Here is a 21534-nt window from a genome sequence, read left to right on the forward strand (position 1 = left end):
GCGTCTCGAGCCAGGAAGCTTACCAACTCAGCTATCAAGGTACGACTTTTCTTATCGCAGCTTTTCTTTCATAGAATTTCGCGCAAGTTCTCCTGTATGTCCTCCTCAGTCTCCTTTTTTTAGCTCAGTGAGTAAATTAACCTCTCTCTGCCTGATTGTAGCATATACTTGATGTGCTTTCTGTGTGTCACTTGTTCGTTTTTGCAGGTTCCTAGTAAGTGGCAGTATCTCCTTGATGAAAGCTTTTTATCACACTGTCAGGCAGTCTTCGAGAAATAAAGGTAATTTCTCGTTTGTTTTTAGTAACTTTGAACTATATTGTGCTTAGAATATGTTTTAATGTGCTAATATAACCTATAATATAGACAACTGATTGCTGTCTACAGCGAACACACATACAGCATACTTATTTCCATGTAGCAATGGGTCTACATTCGGCAACGACCTATAGTTTCACTTTATGGTGGTACTATTTTCATAATTTTAGGTGCTAATATTAAGTTTTCTGAGCACTGTATATATTTCAGTTATTGTTTAACATAAACGGTATTCACTATGAACATTGTTTAAAATTTTGGTGAATCATAACATTTTTTTTAAAAAAATTAGTATTTTACCCTTATTTTGTACCAGAATACTGCGCTGATAACCAATATATACACGTATATTTAATTCATAAAATACTGTGTGGTTATAAAGCCTCGATCAATTAGTAAGAAATAATTGATGCATTTAAACAATACATAATTATAATCCATTTCTATCATAGCGTGGGCCTATTGTTTTTTTCCAGAATGATCAAGAAGAATGCTTAATATAGGCGAACCTGTGGCTGTTATTATTGTGAGATTGCGCGCTTTATCTTATCTGGAGGTGCAACAGGGGTTCATATGGAAATTTCACAATGGGAAACATCTGGTTGCTTGTCAGTAAGTTCCAAAGAACTGGAAACGCTACCGATGAATCACATGCAGGAAGACCTCCTATACCACAAGAGGCAGTTCAGGGAAACAGAGAAGGAATCGAAAGAAGTGCGATTGCATCAAATTGTCGTAGCTACTAGCTACATGTGTGAAAATCAACGACTTTGTAAGTTTTACACTTTACACTAAAGAAAAAAGCGTACCATATTCAGTTGCTTCACAAATTAGACCACGAAGATTACACAGCTCGCCCAGCTGCGCATTTCGACTTGACAGTAACTGCACACAATGAACACCTCATGGATCACATTTCGTTTACTGATGAGTTACATTTCGCTCCTGCGGAAGGCTAAGAAATATCACTGTTGCATATGGGGTAACGAGCCACCTCGCGTTATCACCGAAAGGCAAAGAGACATACGATAAGTGAAAGAACGGCTTGGATTCACAACGACTACAGTTTACGGACCCTCATTTTTGCAGGAGAGAAATTATGGGAAACATTTATCCTGATATACTGGAGTAATTTGTGGCACTGCTGTGTTCCAACAGGATGGAGCACCCTCTCATTTTGGTCTCAAGGTAAAGGATTACCTAAATCGAACTTTCGCCAACAGATGGATAAGTAAAGGTGCAGAAAGAACGTGCCATCATATTCATCTGATTTGACATCGTTGGATTTCTTTGCTCCGGGTAAAGACATCCAAGATCTAAGAGCTTGAATCCGGCATGCAGCATCGGCCAGTTCACAAGATACGCTTCAGGATGTATTCAGGTCTGCTCTTCAACGATTGGAGTATTGCTTCAAAACGGATGGAGGCAATGTTGAAGTTTAATGAAAACGCACACATACATTGACAATAAACGTACAACATTGACAATAAACGTACATCTGTATTATATAAGTGCATTCATTATTTCGCAAGAATAGATCAAGACGTTATGACCATCCTGTGCAAGCTGATGACTGAGGAGGATACTGACATTCATAAGTATGGAGCAGAATTGCTGTGACGTTTGCAATATCGGAGTACTGGATGAAGTCTAGTCCTGTCTGAAATGCTCAGTTAAAAGCATTGCCAGCGAAAGACAAGCTTCTTCGTTCGCGTCCTGGCCCGGCACACAGTGCCAGTCTGCCAGGAGGTGACATGCGAAAGGCACTTAGAAACAGAAAATAACTACAAGAGTGTTTGCGTGATCATCAATCGCAGCAAGCCGGCCGGTGTGGCCACACGGTTCTAGGCGCTTCAGTCTAGAACCGCGCGACCGCTACGGTTGCAGGTTCGAATCCTGCCTCGGGCATGGATGTGCGTGATGTCCTTAGGTTAGTTAGGTTTAAGTAGTTCTAAGTTCTAGGGGACTGGGGACCTCAGATGTTAAGTCCCATAGTGCTCAGAGCCATTTGAACCATCAATCGCAGCAAGCGAAGAAATATTAGATTTGTAAACGCCTTTTCTTGCTGCAATGTATTTTATTTCTCCCAGACACATTTCGCCTTTTCCTTTACAGCTTTTCCAGTGGAATAGTTTTTCGCGTTTTAGGTAGGCATCTGCGATTCTTCTCATCCAGGCACACGTTGGAGGTGGCACTATTACTTTACTCACCAAACATACGCACGTTTTCACGTTACGAATTGTATTCACAATTTTCATATTGTTTGCGCTAATTGCTGTGCTGACAGGAAGAGACAAAGTGAACACAGAGTTTTCGGCAAAATATCTAGAACCAGTGACAGAAGACTAATAGTGCTCCAAATATTTATTTTTCGACATGGCCCGACGAGGATCATTTGGCTCTCTCTTACATCGGAACAGCGTTTCACACATGCAGTACCCTTTTTTACATCATAGTTACTAAGAAATGACAATGTTAATATGACAACAAGTATTAAAATGATCTGAGTGTCCATAGTGACAATGTGAGTAAATAATACTATCAACTAATAAAGTTAATACAGGCAGTACCTGTACTACTGCATTTGCTGCCACTAATAGTGATAATAATAATAATACTAACAGATATAAAAGAATTTATAGGTGTACAAGATAGATATTTTCTGATATTGTGAGTACTGGGGAAAAAATTAAAGAACGTAAGCATGGTCCCTGGTTGGCTGTAATGTGATTTTTATTTAATCTTGCGATTAGCTAATTTCGACTACTTGACACTGTCAAGCACCTATAAAACCAACATGGAAAAGCACTATACTGTCTGCATACATCGCAGTGTGGTGCTTTTCCATGTTCTTTTTAAAGGTGTTTGGTAATGACAAGTAGTCGAAATTAGCTAATCGTACGATTAAATAAAAATCACATTACAGCCTACTACGGACCATGTTTACATTTATTAAATATGGATGACTGTGGATCTCCACTAATACAAAATTTTAAGAAATTAAGGAGACAGCACCAGCTAAAAATAGTAGATACATTATTAACGGTCTTCTAAAGCTGGAGATGTTATTCAGTTCTCTAATATGTGGGAAATTATTCCAGAGTCGGGTTCCTACTACTTAAAAAGACTTCGAAAATTTCGAAATTTGTGCTAAGTTCCTATGGGACCCAACTGCTGAGGTTATCGGTCCCTGGGCTTACACACTACTTGATCTAACTTAAACTAACTTCCGCTAAGGACAAAACACGCACGCGCGCGCACACATACAATATATATATATATATATATATATATATATATATATATATATATATATATATATATATATATCCGAGAGAGGACTCGAACCTCCGACGGGGGAAGCCGCGCAAAAAAGGATTTCGAGTAAGTGGTTGAACGATGGAATGGGACACAAATGATTTTGCTCTAATGGGAACGGGTGTTTCTGCTATGTTGTTCGGACAAGAGCATTCAGGTTGAGGACAGATATGAGGGACGGTCTTCGTTTATAAGACAGTACAGAAGACAGCGAGTATGGAAATCATTGCCCTTGTTTGCACATAGCCAGAATAGTTGATGATATCCGATGGGAATGCTGGAGAAATGTGTTTTATGTGTACAGCAGGTAGGGTTCTCGTGTTTCATACCGGCATTAATGTAATATTTTTTGTGTACTTTTCCGTAGGCTGCAGAACAAGATACGAGCTTTGCAGCTGAATGCCTCAACTGCGTAATGTATTGTAACAGCAGTTTCGTGCTCTTCCGTTCATTTAGAAGCTGTATACCCGTAACACGGAGGCTGTGTCTCGTACAGGAAGTCTAGTAAACACATTGCTAATTGATACCTGTAGGCACTGTATAAAAGGCTGCGGCAGTAGGCATCTTCCAAAGCGTGCATCACATTGCAGTGCAGCAAGGTCGCACCTGCAAGCGTGTAACTTCTGATTAACAGTGTCGCGGCGACTTCAAGGTTGCTCAAAGTGGCGTGACATAACCACAGCCTCACACTCCAGTGCCTCGGTCGGTGCGCCGCCTGATACACTGAAAGAGTGACGCGTGAATGGCCTACAGAAAGAGAAAAGGCGAGTCGTCAAGCTTTACCTCCGCTGTATTACTCTAACTACAACGACTCTAACGACCGATGGGAAGCAGTAATCGTGTCGACTAAGAGCCGCTGTTCTCCTTGCAGTCACGATTCAGTTTTGTTTGGCTGATTCGGGCACGCGCGCCCATGCGCGCGCGCTTTGTGTGTGTGTGCGTGTGCGTGTGCGTGTGTGTGTGTGTGTGTGTGTGTGTCATTCACGGGAGCGTCAGTCTTACGAAATTGGTTCTCGTGTTTCGCAACATGTGATGGCTTAGATTTCAAAAATACTTGTTACGGAAACTGCCGGCGTTAATGGGTGTCATTATGAGCAGTTACTGCACAGGATGTATAGAAAATGCTTGGAGGAACTTTGGACAGAATCCTCCAAACAAAACAATGGGAAAACTCCCTACTAGAATATCTACATTCAGAAATGTTTCGTATTTGTGCAAGGACGTCTCATGTGATGTTACGGATAAAAATGAAGATGCCGAGGAACTTAACCAGCCTTACTATAGAACATGCCCTTGGTAATAAGAATAATGGTGTTTATTAATAATGTGGTTCTGCTACCTTTTAATCCCATCGTTCGTGTTGCACCGGATGATGTCTATATACAACGACAGGTGGATGGGTAGAGCAAGAAAAGTTCCGAGGTCTACACATTCCCGACCTATCGGGACACGAAGTAGGAACAGTTTATGCAACGGGCATTCTATAAGCAGAGGCGGTTAATATCATTCTGTTTTGGATACCTGCGAAATATTTTAATGTCTTTTTTTTTTGGATACCTGCGAAATATTTTAATGTTTTTTTTTTTTTAAAGGATGGAACAAGATATCGAACGTGTCCATTCCGATCTTTGCAGTAATTTTGAGTAAACCACTGGAAATACCCACCTGGGTTACCGAACAGGGTTTGAACGCCGCTCCTCCAGCATTCCGGTCCAGTGTCTTAAAGTGCAATATCGCCCAGGCTAAAGTCTTTCAGTAACAAAAAGAAGGCCTTTCGAAGATAACTACAAGGCTAACTATTTCCGAACATCTGTTCACCTGACATTACGCCTTCTTCTGGTGCGAGGAACCCGTCTCGAAATTTGCACTTGTGGGTTTGATGTATCTTGTGTAGATTCACTTCTTGCAGCGTTCTATTTCGGACAGATATGTATTGGGTGTAGCCTGGCTTTTTTCTCCCAAGGTAATCCCGCAGCTGTGTGGGGTGTGATGTGGAACAGTTCCACACCAGTGTTTAGCTCGACGTCCACCTGCCCTCGGCAACAGTTAACAGTTTCTCCACAGTGCGCGCTGCCTACTATCTGTTCCGCATTTAGTTCTGGTTCCCCCGTGGCTTATCAGTGGCGCCCAGAGGAGTCAGGATAGCGCGAGACTTTTATTTCATTATGGCTGGCAGGATAGTGCGGGTGCTAACGCATATCTGCAGTTGTGATAAAGTAAACACATATTCTAGTAAAGGCCCTAAAAAAAACCTTTTTTTTGCTATCTGAAATTTTATTCCTGAAACAAAGCAGTTTCACCATATCGAGACAATCTGTGAACTGAGGAGAAAACGCATGTTCTATCTCACTCTCATGACAGGTCCGCTGCTTGTGGAATACACCAGCATGTCTTTGCTTCTGCGACATATTTTATTAAATTTTTGAAACTCTATGGCCAGAACACGAAAAGAGTGGCTGTAGTGACCAAGGAAGTCGACAAAAATCAGTACTACTTTTCATAATACAATAACAGACGTAATTGAGCCATCAAGGCAGCTTAAAACGACGTGTACTGCTTCAAGCTGAAGCCAATTATTTGCTTAGCTTTCCCCACAACCTCTACTATCTCCGCCGTCCGTAAATATTTCCTGGCCTGATTCAAAATTTTAAAGCTTCAGTCTGCAAGTGCCTCATTACTACTTGTCTCAACTACACAAGGGTCCCTCCACTTAGCATGCTTCTTGCTGCATGGCTTCGACTCCCATCCAGACACTTCTAACCCAGCAAGAAACTTCTTGTGTATACTGATAGTTACTTCAGGAACACTGGAAACTATTGTATCGGTATATCACAGTACTTAAAAAAAAGTTGTCACAAATATGTTCTTGATTATCAACGATATTTTTGGTAACTTCCTTAATGATATCCGACAGTAAATGCCACTAAAGTGCGACGGAAGGAAGATTTTGCGACAACGTATCACCATGTGAACTAAAAGTTGTTCACTATTACACTAAACCACTAGGGAAAACAGCAAGAATTGAATTTTCGTACGGTGTTGAATAGTCTCTAGTTGTTATCAAATTTGACATGCAGCTCGGCGCAACACTCATCACTTTTAGAGACGACATTTCGAACAGGATAACATTTTTTCTCTTAATGTATGAGCCACATACGTCCCTTCACCACGAAGGGCGCATATCCAGCTACCCGCAGACGTTACGTCAGGCATCGTAAAGTTTACAAACAGTCCTGGACCATCTTCTTCTCGTGTGCAAGTCACGAATACTACAGCGTGAATACGTCAACGTAGACTGTTAGCTCTGACTGGACCAGGACGAGATAACGAATAGACAACGGCATTTTAAAAGGAAATATCTCGACATTCACCTTAAGGGATGTAGCCTACTTCCCGATGACCGGACGTGTATTTGAATCCTCTTCGTGCGGAATACGAGTCCCCACCTGTATTGGTTGAGCTCGCAGTGAGGCATCTACCTCTAAACTTCACATTTCCAAATCAATAGTCATAGAAGGGCTATTAAGGCATTGTAGTCAGATTAGCAATAATAATTTCGTGTGCATTAATGGGCGGGTGCAAGCCTTTCAACTGGACGCCATATCGGCGTCTTGTGTGTCCCTAATTCACCCCAGTTCTCGAACGGACAAAAGGGACCTACAGTTTAACGTGGAATCCGAACCACATGTCCTTCCTGGCGACTTCTCACATCGTTCAAAATTGGAGGTTAGGTTAAAGGTTGACTGAAATTTTCCGTGGTCCGATTGGAATTCGATCCCGCGCCCTAAGTACGCGCTTTACCGCTAGGCCACCAGGCATAATAAAATATTACTTTTAATTCTATCATACGACGTTACGTAGAATGGGCTACACTGTTGAGCTTTTTAAGAAAGATGTCTCATTCGTATGGGCAGATTTTGGGTAATCGAAAGTTTTCGTTATATTAGAGTTGAATGTTGTGGTACTCTAATCGTAATTTCCTGGTTCAGTGGCTGGAGTCGTTTTCAAGTGGGCTTGAGAGCATACATCGATGGAACTGCGAGATACGCTGGAAGGATCGCCAGGTCGGTTAGTCCATACGAAAGTAAGGGAAATCCTCTCGAAAATTTGGGTAAGTTCAAAGGACCTGTAATCGAGGTAGACTGCAAACATATAGTACGCGTCACACAGTGATCATGAGGATAAGATACGAAGGATTAGAGTGCGTGCGGATGCACACCGACAGTATTTTTCCCTTGCTCCATCCAGAAACCGAATAGAGCAGGGTGTGGCTTATTGTCGCACAACGTACTCTCCACAAAGCACTGTATAGAGGATTACAGAATACATAATTCGACGAAGATTTATAAGAATATCACATGTCGAAGTTTAACTGTACTTTTAAATCAAATATTACATTATTTACTTACATATTAAGACTAAGCGTGGCCTTTTGACACGCATGATGCAAATGAACTACCACTTGAAGAAAATTGCGCAAACATCCGGTCAGATCTTATAATAATTGAAGGTGGTGTAAATATTGGCGACTTACTTTAAATGTTCATAAATGTAAAATTTTGCTTCACAAAAGACAAACAGGTAGTATCGTAAGACAACAATGTTAATGATCATCACAACGGGAATCAACGCATAGAAATACTTAGGTGTAATAATTTGTGGAGATATGAAATGGAATGATCACGCTGGCTAAGTCGTAGGTAAATCATGTGATAGATTTCGATTCATTGGCAGGATACTGGGAAGATGCAGTTAGTCTAGAAAGGAGTTTGCTTAGAAAACACTTGTGTGACCCATCTTAGAATATTGCTCAAGAGTGTGTGTGTGTGTGTGTGTGTGTGTGTGTAAGGGGTGAGGGCATACCAAATAAGACTAAACGGTATATTGTACTTATTCAAAGAATGGCAGCAGGAATTGTCATTATTTGTTTAACTCACGGAAGAGCTTCACGGAAGTACTGAAAAATCTGAATTGGCAGATACTTGAAGCTAGACGCAACCTATACAGCAAAAGCCTACTCGCAAAGTTTCATGAATCTGTACTGAGCGCGGAATCAATGAAGTTAGTTCAGCCCTGAACGTATATCTCCTGAAAGGACCGCGAAGACAAGACTATTTACAGCGTACTTAAAGGCATTTAAACAGTGATTCTTCTCGCGCTCCGGCCATGAATAGAACAGGATTAAACTCTTAATAACACGTACAATGGGGAGTACTCTCCGTTATGCATTTCATAGTGTTTTGCAAAAGATGGAGGCAGATATTAGATTACTGTTGCTAAGATGAAACCTTACAGCAGATTTAAGATGCCAATTAATCGCTGCACATATTTATAATTATTATATTTATACTAAAATAATATGTGATATGAGTTAGTTTTGTGTTTGTTGAAGCCACGTTAAAAATCATTGTTCCACCGGTTTTTAAGCTTCTGTCGAAATCAAAAAGTAAGAAAAAAAAACGAGTGACACTTGTCCGTGTTCGCCTCAGTTCTGCGTAATTTCCGCTAGAATAAGAAGCTATTGCAAAATATCAGTAATGACAAAAGAAACGGTTACTTCAGTGATACTCGTTTCCCTTTGCAACTAACTTGTTTACTCGTAAAATAACCAGCGAACCGCACATACAAGCTATTATGAACATTTTGTACCTTCCGGAAGATTTGCTCCCTGGTCAGTAAATGTATTGTGAATCTTTAATAAAATAACAATTTATTCCATACCTCGTATTCTAGTATAACGTTCGAGTACAATGCCTTATAACTGGTGGACCCGGAGTAACCGTCTGCACTCTTATGTTACCGAATAAATCCGGCGTCTGCTGTCATAAATCATTGACGCCAAATTGCACCGCACTGTCCTGACGGATACATTCGTCGTACGTCCCATATTGATTTCTGCGGGTGTTTCAGGCATTTCTGCGGGTGTTTCAGGCACTGTTTCTTGTCTGTTAGCACTGACAACTCTATGCAAATGCCGCTGCTCTCTGTCGTTAAGTGAAGGCCGGAGGCCAATGCGTTATCTGTGGTGAGAGGTAATGCCTGAAATTTGGTATTCTCGGCAGACTCTTGACACTGTGGGTCTCGGAATATAGAATTCCGAAACTGCCTGTCCCATGCGTCTAGCTCCAACTACCATTCTGTGTTCAGAGTCTGTTAATTTCCGTCGTGCGACCATAATCATATCGGAAACCTTTTCATATGAATCACCTGAGTACAAATGACAGCTCCGCCAATATCCTGACCTTTTGTACCTTGTCTACGCGATGCTACCGCTATCTGTATACGTGCACATCGCTATCCCACGACTTTTCTCATCTCAGTGTACACACCGCTGACAGTCCACACACCTCTTCCAACTAGCTACTAACATCTCTCACCAATAATCACAACGACAACACAACACAGCACAACACAACATGGATATGGTTCCAAGTCAATAGGGAAAGAGTCACACGAAAATATCATTCTCAAATCTGTACGAAAACAAATTCAATTTATTGACACGACTTCATCTCAGCCAAGTCCCTCCCTTTTATCTAACACAATCCACAGGTAGCTAATGGTTCATCGCTCTGCTTTGAGGCCTTTTTTTTTTTAGCGAACAAATCAACAATAACACGCATCACTCTCCTGGAAGAACAGCAAAGTGCCCATTAAATGTGCATATAGCATTACTGGCAGGGAGACCGCATGTGGCATGTATTTTTCTTTGACGCCTCATTGGCGACTTGCGCGTCGATGATGATGGAATGACAACAACAACAACAACAACACACACACACACACACAAACACACACACACACAGTTCCGAGCAGAGAAACCTCCCTCCCTCCGGGAATCGAACTCGGGGCTTCGTGATCGAGTGGCGGCAACGCTACCACAAAACCACACGCTGCTGACGGAAAGTGACGAAGCACCATTCGAGCCCACGCACAGAAACGTACTTCGAATGCCTTGTAGGCTTTCCGTATCGGAAAAGTAACCTTGTGGTTACGAAGGATCACTTCCTATCTTTAACACACAAACCTGACACTTCAACCCCACGAGGGCTGATGGCCGATCCCTCGATTTCGCGAACACCAAACCGCTCCACGAAACGTTCAGGCCTTACAACCGATACGAATCGGGAGCAGATAAGTAGACGTTCTCACTGGTCATCTACTGTTTCCACTTACAGCAGGATGAATATGCGAACAAGAGAAAAAATTCCTGGATTTTCCCTGGTTGAAAATACATTTATTTCCCGGATGAAAATTCACTTTTTCACGAGTGAAAAAACACTAGACACCGATGAAAGTACGTTTTTTCTGCGTTAAGTGGCAGTATACTTTCCCTTGGAACTGTAAAACTGACCTATTATTAGAATACCAATCATTTGAATGGTAAAGGTTTTATACACCGGCATACAGGCGACCGGTGTGGCCGAGCGGCTCTAGGCGCTTAGTCTGGAACCGCGCGACCGCTACGGTCGCAGGTTCGAATACTGCCTCGGGCATGGATGTGTGTGATGTCCTTAGGTTGGTTAGGTTTAAGTAGTTCTAAGTTCTAGGGGATTGATGGCCTCAGATGTTGAGTCCCATAGTGGTCAGAGCCATTTTTGAACCGGCATACGACTTCCTGGTACTTTAGGAAATGAAATCCAGCAAAAAAAAACAACACTTTTTGGAAAGCTATATGAACACTGCATTTTTTCGTACTAAGAAAGTACAAATACGAATTCCACCAAATACAACACGGCGACTTCCGAAGCACTGAAATCGAGAGTGCGCTGCGCGATGCGCTTCTGTCAGCGAATCCTAGTTCATGACACCTGATCTCACCAGCCTATGACAGCAGATATTCAGATCATAGGACACGTGATATGGTCGGCCAATAGCAACATAACTTATGTAGCGCGAACACACAAATAGGAGAAGTTAATCCTTTAAATTAGTATACATACAGAAGAGGTACTATAAAAGCTAAGCTTTCATATACAACAATGGTCGTCAAATATTTTAGCTGTTTTTTCCGAGGGTGTGGTTAGGCAACATCCTAAGAGCACAGCTTAAATTGCAGCTACTTAATATTTCTGAGAAGTATGATTTTAAATTTCACTGCTGTGCACCGAACATTTCACGTGTTAGCTGGGTGAATACATGTCCCGTTGAGCACTTTGACTTTTTCGTTCAAAAGCCAGTTACGTGTGAAATTGCTCAAGAGCTCACATCGCACTTTCTTTTGAACGATAATTATACCTTTTGCCATAGTTACTGCATAATTTGAATCTATGAACGAAATAAAATAAATATGCAAAACTAATCTTGAAGTAGGTCTTTTTCTAGTGTGAGTTACGCTTTAAGACATATCAAACATAAACGTGTCACTAAAATTTTACATAACTTCGTAAGTGTCTCGTCTTCTGAGCTCGAAATTTTTGTATGTGGCTGGTCCTCAAAGCATTACATTCTCTTCAGACTTCAAGTTTCTGTCCTTAGCGGTTTGGGCTGGGCGATGATGAGTCAGTGAATCAGTCGACACCATTTCAACCCCAAAGGGGCTGAATTTCCAAAAACAGTGACATGCATATGTTTTATTTCTAACACAGAAGTCAAATACAAATTTTCATAGATTTAGTTTCAAAAATGCTTGCACAGTGAAATATTTCCATAAAAACTTTATTCCCTCATTTCACCCCCATAGGGCTTGAATTCGTAGCACATTCTCACGCTTAACATAATTCACCTTGCGCTAGAGGAAATGTAACGCTTCTCAAACCACCACTATGCAATATTTTCCCGCGATCTGTTAGAAATGTGAACAGTTGTGACGTCACGCTCTTCGAAATCAATTTGTTGTTATGAAGTGCTGCACAGTCTTCGTCCTAAAGACTTTGACGCATTTTGCTGTCAGCGGACGCTTACGTGTGGACTGCGTTTTATTTTTGTAAATGGCGTACTTTCTTTGCAACTAAAGTTTTATTTTGGTGGTATTCTCTCTCTTATTGCTGCAGTATTATTCTCTAGTAGCTGGCTACACTAAAATTCTTTGTCAAAATAACAAAAATTTAACTGAAATCTAAAACAATGAAAATTTCCCGGAATTCTAAAAATTCCCAGATTTTTTTCCCGGATGAAAAAATTTCGGCTTTTTTCCCCAATTTCCCGGGCGTATACATCCTGACAGCGCTCCTGTAAGGTGCTGCTTCCCGCGGGTACTTCCACAAGTTTCTCTGCAATGGATATTGTTAACACCCTTCGGCTCTGGCAAATTACTCGGCCTTGAGCCACCTCTTATGCCCAGACCGCTACCCGTCTAGGAGGATTTGGGGAAGGCCAGACCATGAACTCCAGGTTGCAAAATACCTCCTTCCCCCAGAAACCGACCCTGTCGTAGACAACAGATGTACAATAGAAGATGGAGAGGGGAGAAATGAAAGGAAAGGGACTATTGATGTTAGCTGCATTGGGACCTCAGAATCAGCGGCGACGAGTGAAAATGTGTGCCGCACTGGGATTCGAACTAGGGATCTCCTGCTTACTAGGCAGTTGCGTTAACCACTGCGCCACCCGGACACTTGTTTATCGTAACTGCGCGGACCATCTCGAAACGCCTCGCAGCCGATGCACTTTCCCACCTATCTGCAGTACTCGTCCATTTCCTCCACTCTCGCTAGTTGAGATTCCCACAGGTGATCGGACGTAATTCTACATCCGCGCTGAGGGTGATGGATTCATTGCTCATCGAAGCGAAACATATAAACGCGTGGTGTCTCTTCTTTCGAAGATGTCCGAAAGAACAAACACCACGCATTCATACAGTAGGCAACAGCCACGGGTAGAGCGAACAGGCATCGCTAGAAAATGAAGTGTTGCGACCTATGACGAATCACGCTGCTCTTCTTTGGATCTTCTCTATTTCTTCTATCAATCCTATCAACTATCCCCATAACGACGACAGCGTTATCGGTTTGAACTTCTACCTCTTCCTCCAGAAAGCTCACTGACAGTGGGGCGCTTTCGGCGGACCTTCCTCGGGACAGTGGCCTCTTTAGCTGCGCCGATAAGCAGTGCAGCGAGTGACACACGCGGCGGGCTTGCGCAACAGCCGGCGCGGCGCGCTACTCACCGTGGACGACCGTCCTAAAGACGACCATGCTGCCAGCTTCCCAGCGCAGCGATTACGAGGCTCAGCGATGCGAGGCGTAGCGCCGCTGACGACGACCGGCACGCAACTGCCGCGCGCCGCGCTCGCTGCTCTTTATGTCAGCCGAGGAGCCGCGTCGCATCGGCCAGCGAGACTGCGGCCACTGTTGCAAGACTTGCTCCGCGTGGCCCCACCCCGCGGACGTGATTGCCCACCTCCACCAAAAGGAGCCGCTCACTCGACAGATGTTATCTACTACTCGTGAAGAGTTCAGCGAAAACTGGGCAAGACGTGGGCTTTGCTGTCACGCTATGCGCGTCCCATCCCATTTTCATTCATTTAGGCGTCTACGAGGGGTAGTCGTAAGTTTCGGTTACCGCCTCGAAAATATAAAGTAACGTAATTAGTTTTTTGTTTGCAGGTACATGTCTCCACTCTTGGTACACACCGAAATCCCAGCGCAACAGAACCATAGCATGCCGCTAGAGGAGAAAAAACAAAATGGTGCAGCATATCGATAAAGTGGAGTATCGTACATTAATTCGCTTTCTCCATTTGAAGGAGAAGAACGCTGCAACAATCCATGCTGAGTTGGTGCACGTGTACGCAACAATGCACCATCGTATGCGACACCGGCTGGGTGGCGCACATTCTCCGAGTGTCTGGCCACAAAATGAAGCGCCCAGAAGGAAAGGAGGAAATGAAACGGGTTGATAGGGTAAGGGAAGCTATTTCAGAGAATTACAATGTCGAGTCAAATTTAAAAAGAACTTGCCAGTATGAGCCCACATATCAGTATGCAATCCCTCTGGCCCAGGCCCCATATACAGGCACTGGTTCGGGCGGGATGCATGTTGTCATACGGCGTTTCATCATCTCCTGAGGAAAACTCGCCCACAACTGATACTGCTGGTCCTTGATATCCTGGATACTGCCACTGGGATGAAGTTGACGTCCGAGGTGAGCCCACACATGTTTCATCGGGGACAGACTGGGCAGTGTTTGTATATAATTTATTACGCCTCGATCGCTTACATACAGAAAAAATATCCACATTACCGGTTTACGCAAGTAGATGCTACCTTCAGACGTGAAATCCACTAAAAGCCTTCGCGTAGATACAGAACGAGGTGACAAAAGTCATCGGACAGCGATATGCACGTGTACAGATGGCGGTAGTATCGCGTACGCATCTTAAAAAAGGGGAGTGCATTGGCGGAGCTGACATTTGTACTCAGGTCATTCATGTGAAAAGGTTTCAGACGTCATTATGGCCACACGACGGGAATTAACAGACTTTGAACGCGGAATGGTAGTTGGAGCTGGACGCATGGGACATTCCATTTGGGAAATACTGGTAGTTAGGGAATTCAGTATTCCAAGGTCCACAGTATCAAGAATCTGCTAAGAATACCGAATTTTCTCCATGTTTTCACACCACGGACAACACAGTGGCCGACGTTTTTCACTTGACGACCAAGAGCAGTGGCATTTGCGTAGAGTTGCCAGTGTTAACAGACAAGCAACAATGCCTGAAACACCTGAAGAAATTAATATGGGATGTACGACGAGCGTATCTGTTCGGAGAGTGCGGCAAAATTTGGCGTTAACGGTCTATGGCAGCAGACGACCGAGCAACTGAACCGATAATTGACTAGAAATGGTTATGTTCGGCTAGTTGGAGACCATTTGCAGTCATTCATGGACTTTATGTTCCCAAACAACGATGGATTTTTATGAATGACAATGCGCCATGTCACCGGACCACAATTGTTCGCGACTGGTTCGAGAAACATTCTGGACAGTTCGAGCGAATGATATGGCCACCCTGATCGCCTGACAACAATCCCATCGAATATTCATGGGACACAATCGACAGGTCAGTTCGTGTACAAAATCTTTCACCGGGAACACTTTCGCAATTATGAACGGTTATAGACGCAGCATGACTCACTATATCTGCAGGGCGATGTGGATGGCCATATCATTCGCTCGAACTGTCTAGAGTGTTCAAAGTAATCGCAAACAATTGTGGCCCGGTGACATGACATTGTCGTTTGGGAACATGAAATTCATGAATCGCTGCAAATGGTCTCCAAGTAGCCGAACGTAACCATTTACAGTCAGTGATAGGTTCAGTTGAACCAGAGGACGCAGTCTATTCGATGTAAACGCAGCCCACACAGTAAAGGAGCCACCGCCAGCTTGCACAGTGCCTTGTTGACAACTTGGGTCCATGGCTTCGTGGAGTCTGCGCCACACTCGAACCCTACCATCATCGGGCCACGGTTTTCCAGTCGTCTAGGCTCCAACCGATATGGACGCGAGCCAGGAAAGGCGCTGCCGGCGATGTTGTGCTATTAGCGTCGGTCGTCTCCCGCCACAGCCCATTAACACCAATTTTAGCAGCACTGTCCTAACGGATATGTTCGTCGTTCGTCCCACATTAATTTCTGTGGTTGTTTCACGCAGTGTTGTTTGTTAGCAGTAACAAGTCTTCGAAAACGGCGCTGTTCTCGGTCGTTAAGTGAAGGCTGTCGGCCACTGCGTTTTTAATGGTGAGAGCTAATGCCTAAAATTTGGTATTCTTGGCACATTCTTGACACTCTGGACATCGTAATATTGAATTCCGTAACTATTTCCGAAACGGAATGTCCCAAGCGTCTGGCTCCAAATTCCATTCCGCATTCTGAGTCTGTTAATTCCTGTCTTGCCGCCACAATCACGTCGGAAACCTATCCACGTGAATCACCTGAATACAAATGACAGCTCCGCCAATGCACTGCCCTTTTTTACCTTGCGTATGCGATATTACCGCCATTTGCATATGTGCATATCGCTATCCCAAGACACTTTGTCACCTCAGTGCAATTGCTGGACTGTATGCACTACCATAAACAGTAAATGAAGCACTGGTTTTACATGACTATTTCATAATGTGGCCAGGGATGACAAACAGGCAATGCTTGTGGCGATCGACTTGCCAAATTAGATACCTTGATAGAAGTGTATTATGAATGAGCCAACCAGGTTTGGTGTGTATGTGGCAGAAGCAGCTCATTACCTTCTACAAAACGTAGCACAAGTCCTATCAAACTGTACGCTGTTAATTTGTGAAATCCGCAAGAAACTGAAATTTTTTTTGCGTGTATTGGTCATACATCATAGCACCGGTTGTAGCAACTAGTAGCTTGGTTAAGCATATGGTGTGTAATACACAATGGTCAAGATCATTGCGCTGAAAACAGCTTGAAGGCAGATGGTTCCGCATAAGTGTGCACAATGGCGTGGGCTAGGTTCACTGATCTCCCTCACATGTAATGTAATCTCGGCCATTATGCATCTGTTACAAGACGCACGAGCAGATGAACTACAGTCTAGACAGCAACTGAACTATATAGTTTGGTCAGAAACAGTCTGAAACGCTCGTAAGGGCGCTGCAGGGTAGACTGTGCTGAGAAATAATTGTTAAGCAAAACTTCGGTACGTTGCCCCGTTTCCGACTTAATTGGCACTGAAGTTCACCAATCGGGCCATTGCGGCCTGCCAGATACAAGTATTGTCATTTGTTCCTCTAGAGTAGATAACAGCCCACGAGACTGCTCAGCCTATGGCTCGGGTTCGGTCCTTACTACCGTCCCATGTCCAATTTTTGTATCGCGCTCTTGTTCGGTTTTAGACCAAACGAAGAACTCGTCTGGCGACACTGTTTCTGGCGAGCCGCTTCAATTTCCGCGCGCAATGGCCTGAGAGCCTAACTTCAATGCTAACAACTCGAAAGCGGCGCAGTGTCTGGTATTTTTTTCTTAATAATTATTTCTCAGCACAGTCTACCCTGCAACACCATTACAAGCTTTTCGGACTGTTCCTGACCACCCCTTGTACAAGCATGTCAATAGACAACGCAGATACTTAGAAGGATTGATGAACGGCTGCTTGTAGACGCTCCATGTAACTCACGGGGGATTGTCACAACCATGACATATTGTAGCGGCAGGATTTGCGCGCACGCCATGCGACAAGAGAACTTCGTCAGCAGTCAATCTGATGAATTTCATACAGTAACCAGGTCATATCGTTCGTCGTCAAAGTATGTTGCACATTAGAGGAACTTCCTTCTGATCCCTTTACTACAAAAAGCAAAGATCTGGGGGCATATCCTACAATGGTGAGTCTCCCTGCCTTTTTAGTACGAACAACAGCGAGCTGTTGTATTACAATGACCTGGAGGAGCCTGGAGCCGGTTATCTGTACCATGAGTTGATACGCCGTCCGTATAAATACACCGGTAACGATACTTTTTACTGAAGAGGCACCATTTAGTACAAACCGCCACACTCTACTAGGACAGAGCTGTTGTTAAGAGTGTGATCTCGCCAATCAGCACCTTTTTCTCTGAACTCCTTGCTACAAGTACCACGAGTACATCGAAATAAAAGCTTCACATCGAGAAATAAAGGGATATCAAAACAGAACTTTCTTTGGAAATGTCCATTAACTCTCTTTAGAAACATCTTGCTCCGGATGTCTGCAAATGAAGCAATTCATAAAATCAATGAATCTTCAGTGCACGAAAGGAATACTTGCTATATATTAGTGCGCACTTCTCTCGTCCCTTACATATGAGCGAGGGAAGTTTGAACTGATGTGTTGCAGTAAGGTTGGTTTTATTGTTATTTGCACAGTGAACATTTACAGACAATTACCTTCTCGATTTCCCACTGAAAATTATCTGTGCATTGATGCTATACCCACATAACGAACTATATTTTATCTGCCCAGACTGTTGCAAAACAGCAGAGCTTAGAAGGAGCCAAACCTGTACAGAACGCCCCAATATTAGTGGATCTACAATTTCTTACGCTGTTCGTAAAATGTGAGACGCCTTTTGGGAACTGCAGTGCCCGTGTTGTCCAGCGCCATAGCAAAATGTGCGTATAATTGTGTTTACGGAAGCGTAAAATGAAGTCGCCAGAGGACGTCCGAGGCTGGACGTGTCTCATGCATATAAAGTGAAGCTTAACAGTGTTATAATCACAGCAAGAGTGCTTCATTTGCAGAAAATTTGCTCAGCACACATCGAAGGCAGCATGCCACTGCACGCTCACAGCCCCTTCGCGCGATTTTACTCTGGAAATATAATAAACATTTTGTCTGCTCCTTTGTCATCAGAATGTCTTTTACTCTTGCAAGAGACCGAAAGAGGTTATTGTTTCGTTTGATGGAAAGCGTATGTAGATGTATATAAACGTTACGTGTGATGATGTCTGAAGGGTAGTCAAAGTTAATCTACTCGATTTCTTTAGTGGTATGGATTGATCTGACACAGTCTCAATATTTCAGCTGCTTCCGAAAACGAATTACCGCACGATACTCCACATTAATAGGCTGCAACATTTCGTTGTAGAATCCCTTGCGCTGTGGTACTGTACTTTGGCGCGGGAATTTTAAAATGCATCAACACTGCAACCAAACAAAAATAGGTACATAACTTCATTTTTTCGAGGTGGTAAATAAAACCTCTGTAGTGCTTGTCTCAGATTAAAGAAGGATTATTCTCATAAAGAAGCATGAAGTAGCAAATTAGATACAGCACATTAATTTCGATTACTAATAAATTTATAAACGGTTACTGAAAGTCTTTGTTGTGTTTTCAGTTTGACATACGGTCTTGGTTTCAGAAATATCACCGAGCGAGGCGGCGCAGTGGTACGACGCTGGCCTCACTTTCTGAGAGATGGCGGTTCAGCTATCCAGATTTAGGTTTCCCCAAATCTATAATGGCTAATACAATGTTAGTTTCTTTGTAGACGACATTCATTCTGAATATACCTGTTAAAAATATTTATTGCGTTTGCAATTTCGTCATTTTGTCATTCTCGGGCATTCTGAAACCTGCCTTCAAACCCACTTAACTGAGTCGCTAAAACCCACTGTATGAAGTTAAGTCGTGACACGCTGAAACACAGTTACCAGCAGTCTAACTCGAAATACACTCCTGGAAATTGAAATAAGAACACCGTGAATTCATTGTCCCAGGAAGGGGAAACTTTATTGACACATTCCTGGGGTCAGATACATCACATGATCACACTGACAGAACCACAGGCACATAGACACAGGCAACAGAGCATGCACAATGTCGGCACTAGTACAGTGTATATCCACCTTTCGCAGCAATGCAGGCTGCTATTCTCCCATGGAGACGATCGTAGAGATGCTGGATGTAGTCCTGTGGAACGGCTTGCCATGCCATTTCCACCTGGCGCCTCAGTTGGACCAGCGTTCGTGCTGGACGTGCAGACCGCGTGAGACGACGCTTCATCCAGTCCCAAACGTGCTCAATGGGGGACAGATCCGGAGATCTTGCTGGCCAGGGTAGTTGACTTACACCTTCTAGAGCACGTTGGGTGGCACGGGATACATGCGGACGTGCATTGTCCTGCTGGAACAGCAAGTTCCCTTGCCGGTCTAGGAATGGTAGAACGATGGGTTCGATGACGGTTTGGATGTACCGTGCACTATTCAGTGTCCCCTCGACGATCACCAGTGGTGTACGGCCAGTGTAGGAGATCGCTCCCCACACCATGATGCCGGGTGTTGGCCCTGTGTGCCTCGGTCGTATGCAGTCCTGATTGTGGCGCTCACCTGCACGGCGCCAAACACGCATACGACCATCATTGGCACCAAGGCAGAAACGACTCTCATCGCTGAAGACGACACGTCTCCATTCGTCCCTCCATTCACGCCTGTCGCGACACCACTGGAGGCGGGCTGCACGATGTTGGGGCGTGAGCGGAAGACGGCCTAACGGTGTGCGGGACCGTAGCCCAGCTTCATGGAGACGGTTGCGAATGGTCCTCGCCGATACCCCAGGAGCAACAGTGTCCCTAATTTGCTGGAAAGTGGCGGTGCGGTCCCCTACGGCACTGCGTAGGATCCTACGGTCTTGGCGTGCATCCGTGCGTCGCTGCGGTCCGGTCCCAGGTCGACGGGCACGTGCACCTTCCGCCGACCACTGGCGACAACATCGATGTACTGTGGAGACCCCACGCCCCACGTGTTGAGCAATTCGGCGGTACGTCCACCCGGCCTCCCGCATGCCCACTATACGCCCTCGCTCAAAGTCCGTCAACTGCACATACGGTTCACGTCCACGCTGTCGCGGCATGCTACCAGTGTTAAAGACTGCGATGGAGCTCCGTATGCCACGGCAAACTGGCTGACACTGACGGCGGCGGTGCACAAATGCTGCGCAGCTAGCGCCATTCGACGGCCAACACCGCGGTTCCTGGTGTGTCCGCTGTGCCGTGCGTGTGATCATTGCTTGTACAGCCCTCTCGCAGTGTCCGGAGCAAGTATGGTGGGTCTGACACACCGGTGTCAATGTGTTCTTTTTTCCATTTCCAGGAGTGTACGTGTAGTGGCGTAAGTATACCCGCTCTCCCACACCACGTGTGCACGAGCGATGCCGCAACCACTACAGCAGCAATTGGTATGCATAAAAATAAAAAGCTACATCCACAACACACACCGAAACGAATCGCTCATGTCGCCAACGTGGCGGGGTGGATTTCAACAGCGGTAAAATAAAAGAGTTGTAAATGAATAGCGTGTGAGGTTTAGAAAGCAAAGGTATTAGTAAGTGGAGTCGATATCATATGATATGTACACAATTTAAATGTTAGAGAGGACTTTGTTAATACTGATAATATTTGCAGCCATTTACCTCAGTTGATAACTTCAACTGTTTTATCATAAAAAACCACACCG

The 21534-nt window shown here is 44.0% G+C and overlaps 1 protein-coding gene across 3 annotated transcripts in view; it reads right to left on the reverse strand.

Moving 5' to 3' along the window:
• LOC124789885 (6-phosphofructo-2-kinase/fructose-2,6-bisphosphatase 2) overlaps positions 1 to 21534 on the reverse strand; it is a 372196-nt gene that overhangs the window by 279218 nt on the left and 71444 nt on the right. The window contains exon 1 of one of the 3 annotated variants that reach the window (XM_047257406.1): positions 13744 to 13786. The exons of the other annotated variants lie outside the window; for them this stretch is intronic. Within the exon in view, the coding sequence (XP_047113362.1) occupies positions 13744 to 13771 (28 nt within the window). The 5' untranslated portion in view covers positions 13772 to 13786. Of the gene's footprint in view, positions 1 to 13743; positions 13787 to 21534 lie in introns of those variants that run through there. 3 annotated transcript variants of the gene reach the window in all.

The sequence above is a fragment of the Schistocerca piceifrons genome, chromosome 3 (genome assembly GCF_021461385.2).
Source record: "Schistocerca piceifrons isolate TAMUIC-IGC-003096 chromosome 3, iqSchPice1.1, whole genome shotgun sequence".
In the NCBI taxonomy this organism is placed as follows: Eukaryota; Metazoa; Arthropoda; class Insecta; order Orthoptera; family Acrididae; genus Schistocerca; species Schistocerca piceifrons.